Raw genomic sequence first — 12,190 nt, 5'->3', positions numbered from 1 at the left:
CTGGATGACATTTGACAACATTATGCTTTGCATAATGGAACGCTGCACATTTGCGTTTCCTTTTTTCAAACTTTTACAAGTTTGCTTAAAATTCACATTTCAGTTGGAAAACAGGGTTTTAGTCAGAGCTTCTACCTGATGCTCCACAGCACTTTTCTGAGCAGATCAACCAGTTGATGAAAAGCAAAATAAAAGTCTGACAAAAAAAAAAAAAAAAATTTCATTCCAGTGTGAAGTCACCAGAGAATCTCACTTTATACTCGACACCATGGACGATAATTTTATTCCACAACAACCATTCCTTTTATAGACAATACCAAAAAAGATTAAGCATGAACAGAAATTGTTGAGAAATTCAGTCTTACAGGTGATTAATTGTTCTATTAAACTTGTTCACCACTATCACATCCGGTTGAACCTGGCAGAACCTTCCACATTCAGTGGAACGTGGGTAAGTCATTCATTGATCAAGCTGAGTTTGGAAATTTTTATTTTGGCAAATCTTTTGCCCCATTTACACTACCTATCTGAAACTGATCTGTGCCGAGTTCGGACAGAGCTTGGATCAGTTAACCGTGCTGAGCTTGGTTCTTACGACCATTTACACATCACTCTAGCACGGTTCCTCGCCTCCTATTGGCGATCCGTGTCACTAAGGCTCCCAAGGCGCGAATTACGCAGACAAAAATGGCGGCGTCCATAACATTCAGGAGCTTAGGTGCCTGGATAGCTTCCTCCTCCCAAATTTCAATGAGAGCCTCAGCATCATCCCAGGTTGCACCGCGCTATTTTGATGCCTTTTAATGATAATAGGCTGAGAAGAAGTTTGTTCTGTAAACAGGTGCAGAGATCTGTGAATCACAAAGCCGGACACGCCGGAAAACCCACAAAACGAGTCAGCTGACTGTAAATAGGAGATGACGCAGTCTGCTCATGCGCACTTTTTTAATCAGAGAACCAAGCCACAGATTAATTGTGCCGAGCTCTACTGTTGAACTAGTACTAGATATAGTGCGGTTCGGTTGTGTGTGGCACGGTCCAGTTCAGTTGCGTTCCATTTATACCCAACAGTTATCTCGGTTACCATGCTATGACCGGTTTTGGCACCGTTTCAAAAGGGTAGTGTAAATAGGGCTTCCGAGTTGGGTCAAAGATCGGCATTCCCCCTTCTACTCACAGAGGTTTACAGCTTGTAATACTGGCCCTAACAGTAGCTGAAATTATCCTTAAAATGAAACATAATGGCTAGTTAAAAAAAAAAAAAAAGTTTGAAGCTGTTATTAGCCTTTAAAAGGAGAAAAAAAAAAAGAGTGGGGGAGTGGCAGCCTGCTCCCCAGGCGCCTCAAAATGGCAGCCTACTGCTCCCCAAGGTGATGGGTTAAATGCAGAGAGTTCATTTTGCTGCTCTGTACTTGTGACAGTGTAATGACAATAAAAGCTGGAAAGAAAAAAAGAAAAGCAAAAAAATAACGCCTCAAAAACTTGGTACTTGCAGCTCAACATTTTACCAATAAAGATCTTCATTAACTATCCAAATAAACCAAACATTTACCTGAGATTCCAGTAGATGACAGCCTGTCTTATCATGGACCAGCTGACCATACAAGTGCACGGGGAGATAAACATTTGGTCTTTGTAACCTGCGGACACAAACCATTCTAATTAATCTGACCTCTGATGCCAGTCGAGGGTTCATCGTTTCGCCATCTCACCTTTGGTTGCTGCGCCTCACGTAGTTATCTCCATCTACGGGTTTGCGGTAAGTTGTAAGTGCTTCGTTCAGCTGCTCCTCTATCAGATCCACATATTTAAGGTTGTACTCCTGCAAACAAGACCACATCTTGGAGTCAAACACCACCTTTGTATGGCATTCTTTCGCAAAATGCAGATTTCCTAATACCTTCTGCCATTTATCCAGCTGCTTGCTGACATAACCCCTCTCATTGAGGTAGGAAAAACCTTTAGGAATGGACAGGAACCTAAAATATAAAAGAACACAACGAACACTTGTTTAACATTATATAGGCATCTTCAAGAACAATCAGATTAGATACTATATGTCGCTGCTGATAAAAAGGCTGAGGTTATAAACACCCACCTGAGGAGCAGCAGGAGGCCTTTGTCTCCCAGATGGGACACAGCTGGTTTCAGCTGGATTAGAGCGTGGAGGTTGGCCTGAAAAGCAGAAAAGAGGTCAAGTTGAACTCAACTGCCTTTAGCCTCTTCTTTACATCTTTTATTAACGGATTTTATAGCAACAAGCATTATTTTACAAAGAGCTGCTCCTGTACTTCTAAAATTAATGATCCTTTAAAGAGTGATTTTATTCCTCCAGCGGGGAATATACAGAAGAAATAAGTGCAAAATATGGAAATACCTTTGAGATTTTAAATAATAAATAAAATCAGGATATCAAAACGACAAAGAATTGTTAACTTATTTCTTTTAACGCAGTATTATAATAGAGGAGGTAAATTTATATCAGGGTAGTCCCTTTTAATGGTTGGTAATGAACGAATGAATGGAATAATGAGCTTGTTTATTTTGGTGATTTCCAGATATACAAGTACTAATCAGTCCCTAGTGAAGATTAAAAACAAAAGAAATAATAAACTGTTGCTGAGAGAATATCTGCCTCAGACAAATAACTGATTTTATCGACAACAAATTAAAAGATTGAAAGACCAAACAACAATCACTTGCTTTGTTCTGTTAAAATCTCCTTTATTTGATAGATGTCTTTTATTTTGAGTATTTATCTCCATTTTCATGTCTCTGCTCTGAAATAATTGTTTTTTTGCAATTGTAAAGTGCTTTATAAGTTAAATATTATTATTCATTAATAAAGCTTAGGCTAGAAAGTATCAACAGTTTCGCTTTTTACATAAAATAATAAGCAAAATCTTTTAACAAGTTTATAGGTGCATAATTTGAATCCCTTTTTTAATTAGAAATAAACTAAATAGATCAAGAAAGGCCAATATTTACAGAATGATCAACTATATGTTAAATTTAAAGATTGTAAAAATGTCTGCACTGGAAAAAAAAAATCCAAATCTAGATAAGTCATTTTTTCTTAAAATAAATGCATTTGTTCTTGAATTGAGGAGGTGACAGAGACATTTTGCAAATGGAAAAAGACAATTTACATTTAAAATAACAAAAAACAATTGCATTGTCAAATTTCAAGTACATTCTATCTAAATATCTTATTTTAAGAGTAAAAATATTCATTCCATTGGCAAATCATCTCATTTACCTACTCAAATTAAGGGTAAATTAACTTAATTTGCTAAATTTTGTACTTATTTCTAGATCGTTTTTCCAGTGTCACAGATATTAAGAAAATCTTACAGTTCCTGGACTCATAATCTGATTTTTTATACATAGACATACCGTATTTTCACGACCATAAGGCGCACCGTACTAAAAGGCGCAGTCTCAGTTATGTGTCCCATTTCTGTATTTAACACACACATAAGGCGCACCAGACTATAGGGCGCGTTTTTTATACACAGGTACATGTCCTCTGCTACCTTTAAATACCTCTACTGCATATTTAAAAATACAGCGGGGGCAAAACTGAGTATGACTGTGCTTTATTCATGTATTTATTACAAAGTATTAATCAAACCTGGGAGCTGGCCGTGAGAGATGACAGGGCGCTGTGGTCACTCCTAAATTAACTTAAAATCCTGAAACCTGCCGACGGAATATGTTCGCTTTTATTACCGGTATCCTGGTGCCTGCAGTTTAAATTATTTAGATGAAAAACACCTGTCAGCCACCGCGGTGAACCCGAGGCGACCAGACCCAGAGACTGCTGATGAAGGGATTTCTACTGTCGGTGCACCGCTGGTATGTGGGGGTCTGAGCGCCTCCGACAGAAATAGATAATCTGGATGAACTGACTGCAATTATGAAGTTTTCAGGTGGACTTTCTCACTTAAAAACATATTAAAACTACTTTATTCCCACTGATCACAGAAAATATAGCTGCAAGATTTAGATTATTTAGATGAAAAACACCTGCCAGCCGCCGCGGTGAAGAGGAGCAGACCCGCCCAGAGTCTGCTGTTGAATTAAGTGTTCAGGTAGAAAAATAGAGCGGGAGCAAAACTGAGTATGATTGTGCTTTATTCATGTATTTATTACAAAGTATTAATCAAACCCATCAAAGTTATCATCCTCTGTTTCTGAATTAAACAGCTGCGCTAAATCAGACATGCCAATTTCCCCTTCTTCGCTGTCAGAGTCACTTTCCGTGCCGGGCGGCTCCTCAGAAATAATGCCTGCTTTTGTGAAAGCTTGAACAACAGAGCCAGCAGACACGTTAGTCCCGGCATCAACAATCCATCCGCAAACGGTGGCGTAACTTGCCCGGCGCTGCCTTCCAATTATCGTGAAACTGTGGTCTCCGTCTGTCACCCATCACTCCCACGCCGGTCGCAGCCTTACTTTGAACGGCCGGTTCACACCGATGTCGAGCGGTGGAAGTTCCTTTGTCCGACCCCCGGGATAACGACGAGCACAGCGTTTATTTTTTTTCACCATGTTTTTCACATCAGCTGTGAGATGGGCACACATGGAGTCACATATTAAAAGCGATGGTGATGCGTGGAAAAAACCACCTGGTCTCCTCACTTACACCTGCCTCAGCCACGCTTTCATCATCTCCTCATCCATCCAGCCTTTTTCATTTGCTTTTAATATCATATGTCATCAGAGCGATGTGTCTGTCTCGCTGTCAGCTCCCAGATCAGCTTCTCTGATTGGTTGATGCGGCGCTTCCAGCAGCAAAACTTCAATTTTTCCATCTCGAGCAGCAGCAGCGCGTTGGCGGCGCGCTCCCGACGCGCTGCGCCTGCTGCTCAAAACGCGCTGCGGGACCTTTTGCTGCGTCTATACGCTCGTCAACCGTTGACTTTGCATGTAAACTCGCTGCTTCTGCTGCACCTGCTGCGTCCGGTTCACAGCGAGCACAGCATTAATTTGTTTCACCATGTTTTTCACATCAGCTGTGAGATGGGCAACTATGGAGTTACATATTAACAGCGATGGTGATGAGTGGAAAAAAAAACACCTGGTCTCCATACATTCAGCCACTCTTTCATCATCTCCTCAATGAGGTGGTCTCAAAAGTCGCAGTTGCAACACACATAGGGCGCACCGCACCAAAGGGCGCACCGCACATTTTGAGGGAAAAAAAAGACGTTTAAGTGCGCCTTATAGTCATGAAAATACGGTAATTGCTCGTATAAATTGAGTCAATCCAACAAAACCAGTTTAACCCTCTGATGCATGAATTATAAAAAAAAAAAAAAAGAAAACAAAAAGAACCTTACCTATTTGCCGTATATAGATAGATCTAGATAAGTTATTCATTTCTGTTTAACCCAGAAAAAAACTAGTATTTTAAAGATTCTAAAAATTATTTCTCCTCTAATCTCATTCCCTTCAGATAGAGGCTCAAATATCCCAAAGAGAAAAAAGGAGCTCCCTAAAGAGGCTGATAATGAGTTTTTGCTGATTTCTCGTCCTCCTTCTACCAAGACTAAATATAGTTGGCATAACGTATAATCCATGTAAACACTTCTTAAACCCGCCTTTTTTTAAGCTACTTATCATATAAAAATAAAAGCACAAATGTAACCTTATGAAAAGAAAATCTTGAATGCATTCATATTTCTTAAGGTACGCACTAACATAAATTTGCTGTTTACTACTATTTGTTACAATCTGGCAGATCCAAAGAATAATAATGATAATCAAATGCAGTGGCAGGCTCCATCAGTTAATCTAAACGGTTGTCTTAGTTGAACATAATTAGTACATCTATTCCACACTGGAATAACGGTCGGAATACACAAAGTGAGACGTCGCTGTGACTTTAAAAGTTTTAATTAGTAAAAATATTTTTTAACTAATATGTTAATAAAAATAAATAAATAAAATTCTTGAAGTTGTATAGTACTCAACCTAAAGATTTATTCATAGATTTTATTCAAGCATAAATTCAAATTTTCAAGAGGAAGCGGTTTTTAATAGACATACAACAAAACCAATGTATTTTTATTTCTGTATTTTTTGGTGCTTCTTAATAAAGGGTTAGCTTGCTCATATGGTTGCGCAAACAGTCCTTTTTAAATATACCCACAGGAAAGCAGTGGTTTTAATGAAGCCTTTGCTTCCTTCCTACACCAGAGAGATGATGGGTTATGGGCCAACAAACAGAATTAGAGTAAACTCTGTGCCTATTTTTGGCCTGAATACAGACAAGGTTGTGTTTTTTATTATGCTTGTGAGGTTTGATACATGTGAATCAAATAATCAGGATGCTATTAGAAGCATACTGACAATGAGCTAGTGGTTAAAGTGTGAACTTCGCCTTATTTAAGGAGGCACTCAAAAGACCAGGTGTTTGTTTTTGCTGATGAATCTGTGAATTGTTAGAATTTTTTGATTATTTTTCCAAACTGTGAAATAGTTATTCCTTTGGCGACTAATGTTGTCATCTATGCTTAACATATATTTTGCAAAAGTTAAATTAGAGTTTAGAGTTTAAATTAGAATTGTTTTATAAAACTGGATTTATTTGAGGGACTAATTGTTTAAGATGTAAAATGGTATTCAAGAAAAAAGTAAAAAGGGTACAAAAGAGAATATATCAAAATAATCAGGATTTATTAGCATCTTTTTTTAGAAGAACTCTGCGTGAAAACTTTGAAAACCTTCTAGTGTAATAAGACAAACCTTACCTTGTCCTCACAGGCCTCATCCAGAATGTCCAGGGCCTCCATGGAAACAACCTTGTTGTGGTCATGAAGCTGGGTGACCAGCAGCTCCATGCCCCAGCTGCTGAAGAACTCCACGCCCGCACGCAGCAGCACACGGAGGTGTTTGGTGGCATACAGCCTGCATGTCTGTTTGGAAAGACAAAGAGCATTATTCCACAGAAAATTAATCCTTAAAAGCACCGAGCCCTTTTTCAATATCATATACATAAATCTATGACATAGTTTCTATCAAAAATGTATTGTTCTTTATATTGTACAGGTGAAACCCTCTCCATTTAATCTGTGCCTCATGTTTTGTGTTTCTTACATCGGTGGAAGCTGTGAGGACCTTTGAGAGGATGACCCTGGCCAGGCCGTCTCTGCTGTAATCTAGAGTCGTTACGGCAAGTTTCAGCACAGCATCCTGGTTCTTTACGGAGCACAGATTCAGCAGGCTGTAAACACCAAAACAAGAGATGATGCCTCACGGCTGTAAGCAACACATTCCATCGAATGGAAAAAACATTCTGAGGCTCAGGGGGGAAAAAAGGCTGACAAAGCTTGGCTCACTTACCACTGGAACAGGCCACATTTCTCTAACATTTTAACTCCCTGTGGGTGTGCGGAAAGTGTCCCCAGGAAGAGGAAATAGTGCTGACTGAGTGTGGTGAGAAGGCCGTTGCTCTGCAGACTACGCTCTGGCTTCAGTCCTGAACACGAGCAGAGCCATGAGACCATGTCTCTCACAAGATCTTCCAGATAGCCCTGACCGTCCTGCTCGCACCAGAGGGAGACAGATTCTGTGAGATGGTTTGAAAGCCAGGATCAAATAAAAGATAAACTGCTCTTTTAATTTTACCTCATCTGAGTCCATGAGGAACTCCACAAACTGACATCCAACCACTGTGAGTTGTCTGGCCTTTACGTGATCCAAAGGCAGCCCAGCATATAATTTACTAGTGGGCTTATAAAAGAAGAGCAGCCTCCGAACAAACCTGCACACAAGCAAACATCATTTAAACTATGCAAATGTAAGAGGAGCTTGTTAAACAATTTCAGTATATAACAAAAGTTAATCTTACCGGTGCATCTGTTCATCCTTGTTGTTCCTGAGGTTCACATTTGGCCACTGGAAAAAAAAAACACTCAGAAAAGGAGAAAACAGCAAACATGTAAATATGTGCAGCTGCATGGGAGCAGCCCAGACCTTCAAGATGGTGGCAATGAGCAGCCAGTTCCACTCCAGGTTCTGCTTGTGGTTAAGGATTTGGCTGTCTCTTAGGTTCATCAGCAGTGCCTCTTCAGTGTCCTAAAAGCAAAAGAGGAAAGTTGAAAACACCACTAGAGTCACATTAGAAAGAAACAATAAATATAGCTCTTTAAAGAGTTCTAATAAAAGCTGCAAATGTAGCTGGATCAAACATGGCCACCACCATGAAATCTATCATCAGTTCAAATTTCAGATCTTTACCTTAATGATGTAGATGTCCCTTTGGACACGCGAGTGGGAATCTCTGCGGTTTTGAGACGAGACGGACTTGCGAATGATGTGGTCCAAGTAAAGACTGTGCGGCTTCAGGCCTTTCTTCTTCTTCTCGTGGAAACGTTTCAGATTGTTCACGGCTGCACTTGCACGACTGGAGGACACAGCAAAATAAAAAAAAAATAGATGTTTTTTTTTTTTTTAAGTTAAACAACCACTACTACTACTTTTTAACTGCATCTTTATCAAAATAATAGAAAATCTTTAATTACTTCTTTGTGATTGCTTCATTTTTATTGATTAGTTTCTGTAAATCTTTTTGATCTTTTCCCCCTCTTCTTATCCTAAATAGTATAGAATTTGATCAATAAACTCGTTCATCCATCCATCTAATCAACCCTCTGTGATTTACTGTCCTTTTTAAACATTAATTAAAAAAAACACCTTTAATAAAATACTAACTTCATGTATCAGATATGAAGTAAGGCTCTTAAATATACATGAAAGGTGTATAGCAGGGGTGCTCATAGACTGGTTTAGGGAATAATTGGTGGCCCTCAGAGGAATTTTAGATTGCCCTCGATCATATTTCAAGAATAAATTTACCTACGGCAAAAATAAAACCTTTCTGAAATTGCAAAGGTGGTTATGGTCCAACACATTATCTTTAATCAGCATGTTATCAGTTTTACTAAATTGAAAATAGGAAAAAAAAAATAGTGAATTTTATGAAAGAATATTTAACAAGCCCTTTTATTTATTTTGCAAGCAAAGATTTGGTCAAGGCGAGAACAACATCCGGGGACTTGTACATTCTCAGTCTTGTGTTCTTGTGAATTGGAACAGTACTAGGGGCTGAGGCTGATGACGTTTCATGAGCATAAGAAAACGAAACATATTGAGAACCAGCCTCAGCCTATCGCCGATCTCATGAGGATTTCATACAGCTCTGCCAAACTATGAACCATGTAACATGAAAACGTTTTTTAGAAATATATCACCTTTGTTAGGTTTCACTTAGCCTGCAGGTATCAAATCGCAACAAGATGTAAATTTTAATGTTTAGAGTCTAAATAGTCCCGGGCCCATTTCTGGATGTTTGTAGTAATAATTGTCCCCTGGAGAGGAGAAACAGATTGTACTCACAGTCGTTTCTCCTGGGAGATGTCAAACGAGGCGGCCATGTTGATAAGGGTGGGAAGGCAATGCAGGTGGTGGCTATGGGAATGAGGAAGAATTGTGTTGGCCTAAACCAATAGAAAAGAGGCAAAATAAATACAAATTACTGAAAAAATTACAGTGATTATTTCAGCTATGAATGTGCTGAACATGAGCTATGTTAGTTACCATATGCAAAAGCTCTCCTAGGAGTATAGTAGCTCTGATAGCAAGCTGGTCATCGCTGCTGGTCACAACTTCCACAAGACCCTACAGCATCGACAAATAAAGGAGAAATGAAGACAGGGTTAAAAGGAAACTATTAAAATTCAGACAGAGTGGGAAAAAAATCCTCTCACCTCTAACAGTCCACTGGTGATAAAGGCAGAGAGCACAAATGCCAGGTAGTTGTCCATCAGGTCGGCCCTAAAGAAAGAAACAAGGAAAAATGTAAATGCTTCTTCAAATCACTAATCTGACTTTAACCTAGTTCTATTTCTGTTCTCTTGCCTGGAGCGGGCCCGATGGGGTAGGATAACTTTAGCCTCAGCCGCCACAAACCCATCAGAGAGTCTCCAGGTGTCCTGGAACCTGGCGGGATCTAAAGCACACAGCAGCAAAAATGAGTCCAGGCTGGCTTTGGAGAAATATTTAAAGCATTTTGAGCAGAATATATGAGGGTTAGGGTTTGCCTCATGAACAGAGGGGGGGAAAAAAACCCAAAAAATGCAAATTCACACCTTAAACTTTGATGATGAATAAAGATTAATCCTCACCAACACTTTGGAGAGCCTCTGTGAAGTCTTCAGTAACAATGGGCACAGGGAGCCTGAATATCTCATACAACACCTCCAACAGGCCTTTCTGCAGAGCGAAGCACATCATTTGATTACAGATTTACGTGTCGTCTCGAACTAAGACCAGGAGCATGAAGGTTATTTTGTTTCAAAACTTTTTGTGCACTGTAAGTGTGATTTGCAAATATGTGTGGAGAGTTGTGTATTTGTATCTGGATTTGTGTGTGCGCAGTGGGATTTGAAAATGGGTAAATGAAACTGTAAATGTGTGCAGAGATTTGTGTGTCTGTAAAACAATCTGCAAATGTGTAAAAATATTTGTGTGTATGCAAATGTGTAAAAAAATTTACAAATCTGTATTCAGATTTGCAAATGTGTAGATCAATCTGTAAGCACACAGAGACACTTATGTCTGAAGTATTTTCAGTTCAAGACCCAGAAATACAAATCATTGGTTACAAGTCGAGCGGTTTCTCGGTTGGCTCTCTTTACACATGTGATTTTTGCTACAATTCTGCCGTGTGAGATCCGCAAATGCGTAAAGGATTTGTATCTGTTACATCTGGATTTGCTGCCCTGAGCGCAGACTCACAGGCTGCCTCTTCGAAGACGGTTCCACGGATGGCCCGGCCCGGAAGTGCAGGGAAATATTTACGGTAAAAATAACTTGGATTTAATCCTTCTTCACTATGCGCAATAACAGAGTCATGTGCAATAAAAGTAATTTAGGTACCAAGCAGCATTTTAATTTGTAAAAACTGTTGATTGCATATACTGAGATCCTTATATTATTTTATTCCTGTATTTTATTTTACACTATTTATATGGGAAAGGTGAAATTTTACTGTGCAAGTTGTAATTTTACAAATTTTACTTATTTTATCCTGTTTTAATATTTTATTTTGCTCTATTGTACTTCTGTAAAAGGTTGCACTGCAAGAAAAAATGTTCCCGCATGGGATTAATAAAGTAATTGATTATGATTCCTGTAACAACTTAAAAGCCTACAGGCTTCTGTGAACAAAACAAGCATATTTATAATGAACTGATCAGTCTGTCTGTAACAGGACAACTTTGATTAGTGTTGCATCGATACCGATACCAGTATAGGCAAGGACCGTGATACTGCACTAAAATGGTGGTATCGTATTGGCGAGTACCAACAAATAGGGCACAGATACCATTTTGAGAGCCAAAAGTTTATCCAACTATTGTCACCCATTTCAGGTAGGCAATAAAAAGTTCTACTGGATTCACTTTGTATTAGTCTTTCTCCTACTTCACAAAGGTAGGCAGCAGCTTAAAGCCATGATGGCAATTATTTTACATCCAAGTAGTATGCAGTTCTTCATATATACACACACACATCAATTTCAAACAGATGGTATCGGACGATACTGCATAGCCAGGTATCGGTGCAACTCTAACTATGATATAAATTTGGACGTTTTAAGTCACATAAAGGTGTGATTTACTTAGTCTTTTCAAAGTTTTCCATATTTGAACCTGCATTTTTTTTTTCACATAATCTGACATAAATGTTTCATCTGTCTTTGAACCACAGCGATTTAATTGAGGGTCAAAAACTTCTGGTCCTGTTAAGTACTTTTGCAAGATACTGTATGTCATTAAAATTTGCTCTTCATGCATAGAAACGTGGAGCTGCTCCCGTACTCACCCTAACTTCCATATTTGGTATGCAAAGTAAGCCAATTAAAGACTGGATCCCAGAATTTCCAGCCTTGCACAGGTTGATAATCCCTGAATTTAAAAGGAAAGAAAGAGTTTTAGATGTTGATACTTGCAGCAAACCGGACCTTTTCCTTTTTCCTTTCTATGAATTACTTTATGATCTCTTACCAGACCAGGAACGAAATGCAGCAACTATGGCCATCCTGCTCGACAAGAACCTGGATTCTCTGTCTTCCCTGTAAAAACAGAAAAACACACTCAAAACTGTACATGTTACAAAAAGC

At 38.9% G+C, this 12,190-nt stretch overlaps 1 protein-coding gene across 4 annotated transcripts in view; it reads right to left on the bottom strand.

The window, feature by feature from the left end:
- The window catches only part of LOC119784947 (rapamycin-insensitive companion of mTOR-like), a 46,651-nt gene that overhangs the window by 13,438 nt on the left and 21,023 nt on the right, over positions 1-12,190 (bottom strand). For all 4 annotated transcript variants that reach the window (XM_038287263.1, XM_038287261.1, XM_038287262.1 and 1 more), the window contains exons 10-27: positions 12,075-12,142; positions 11,893-11,975; positions 10,194-10,281; positions 9,928-10,018; positions 9,777-9,843; positions 9,607-9,687; positions 9,406-9,506; positions 8,248-8,413; positions 7,984-8,085; positions 7,859-7,905; positions 7,636-7,771; positions 7,351-7,550; positions 7,105-7,231; positions 6,759-6,923; positions 2,099-2,175; positions 1,901-1,979; positions 1,713-1,822; positions 1,553-1,640 (exon numbers count right to left, since the gene is read on the bottom strand). In XM_038287263.1, coding sequence (XP_038143191.1) covers positions 1,553-1,640; positions 1,713-1,822; positions 1,901-1,979; positions 2,099-2,175; positions 6,759-6,923; positions 7,105-7,231; positions 7,351-7,550; positions 7,636-7,771; positions 7,859-7,905; positions 7,984-8,085; positions 8,248-8,413; positions 9,406-9,506; positions 9,607-9,687; positions 9,777-9,843; positions 9,928-10,018; positions 10,194-10,281; positions 11,893-11,975; positions 12,075-12,142 — 1,876 coding nt within the window. The remainder of the gene's footprint in view (positions 1-1,552; positions 1,641-1,712; positions 1,823-1,900; positions 1,980-2,098; positions 2,176-6,758; positions 6,924-7,104; positions 7,232-7,350; positions 7,551-7,635; positions 7,772-7,858; positions 7,906-7,983; positions 8,086-8,247; positions 8,414-9,405; positions 9,507-9,606; positions 9,688-9,776; positions 9,844-9,927; positions 10,019-10,193; positions 10,282-11,892; positions 11,976-12,074; positions 12,143-12,190) is intronic.

This window comes from Cyprinodon tularosa, unplaced genomic scaffold (assembly GCF_016077235.1).
Source record: "Cyprinodon tularosa strain WSP-4 unplaced genomic scaffold, ASM1607723v1 ctg238, whole genome shotgun sequence".
Classification (NCBI taxonomy): domain Eukaryota; kingdom Metazoa; phylum Chordata; class Actinopteri; order Cyprinodontiformes; family Cyprinodontidae; genus Cyprinodon; species Cyprinodon tularosa.
The sequence above is the reverse complement of the archived record's forward strand: the minus strand, read 5'-3'. Positions and strand labels throughout refer to the sequence as shown.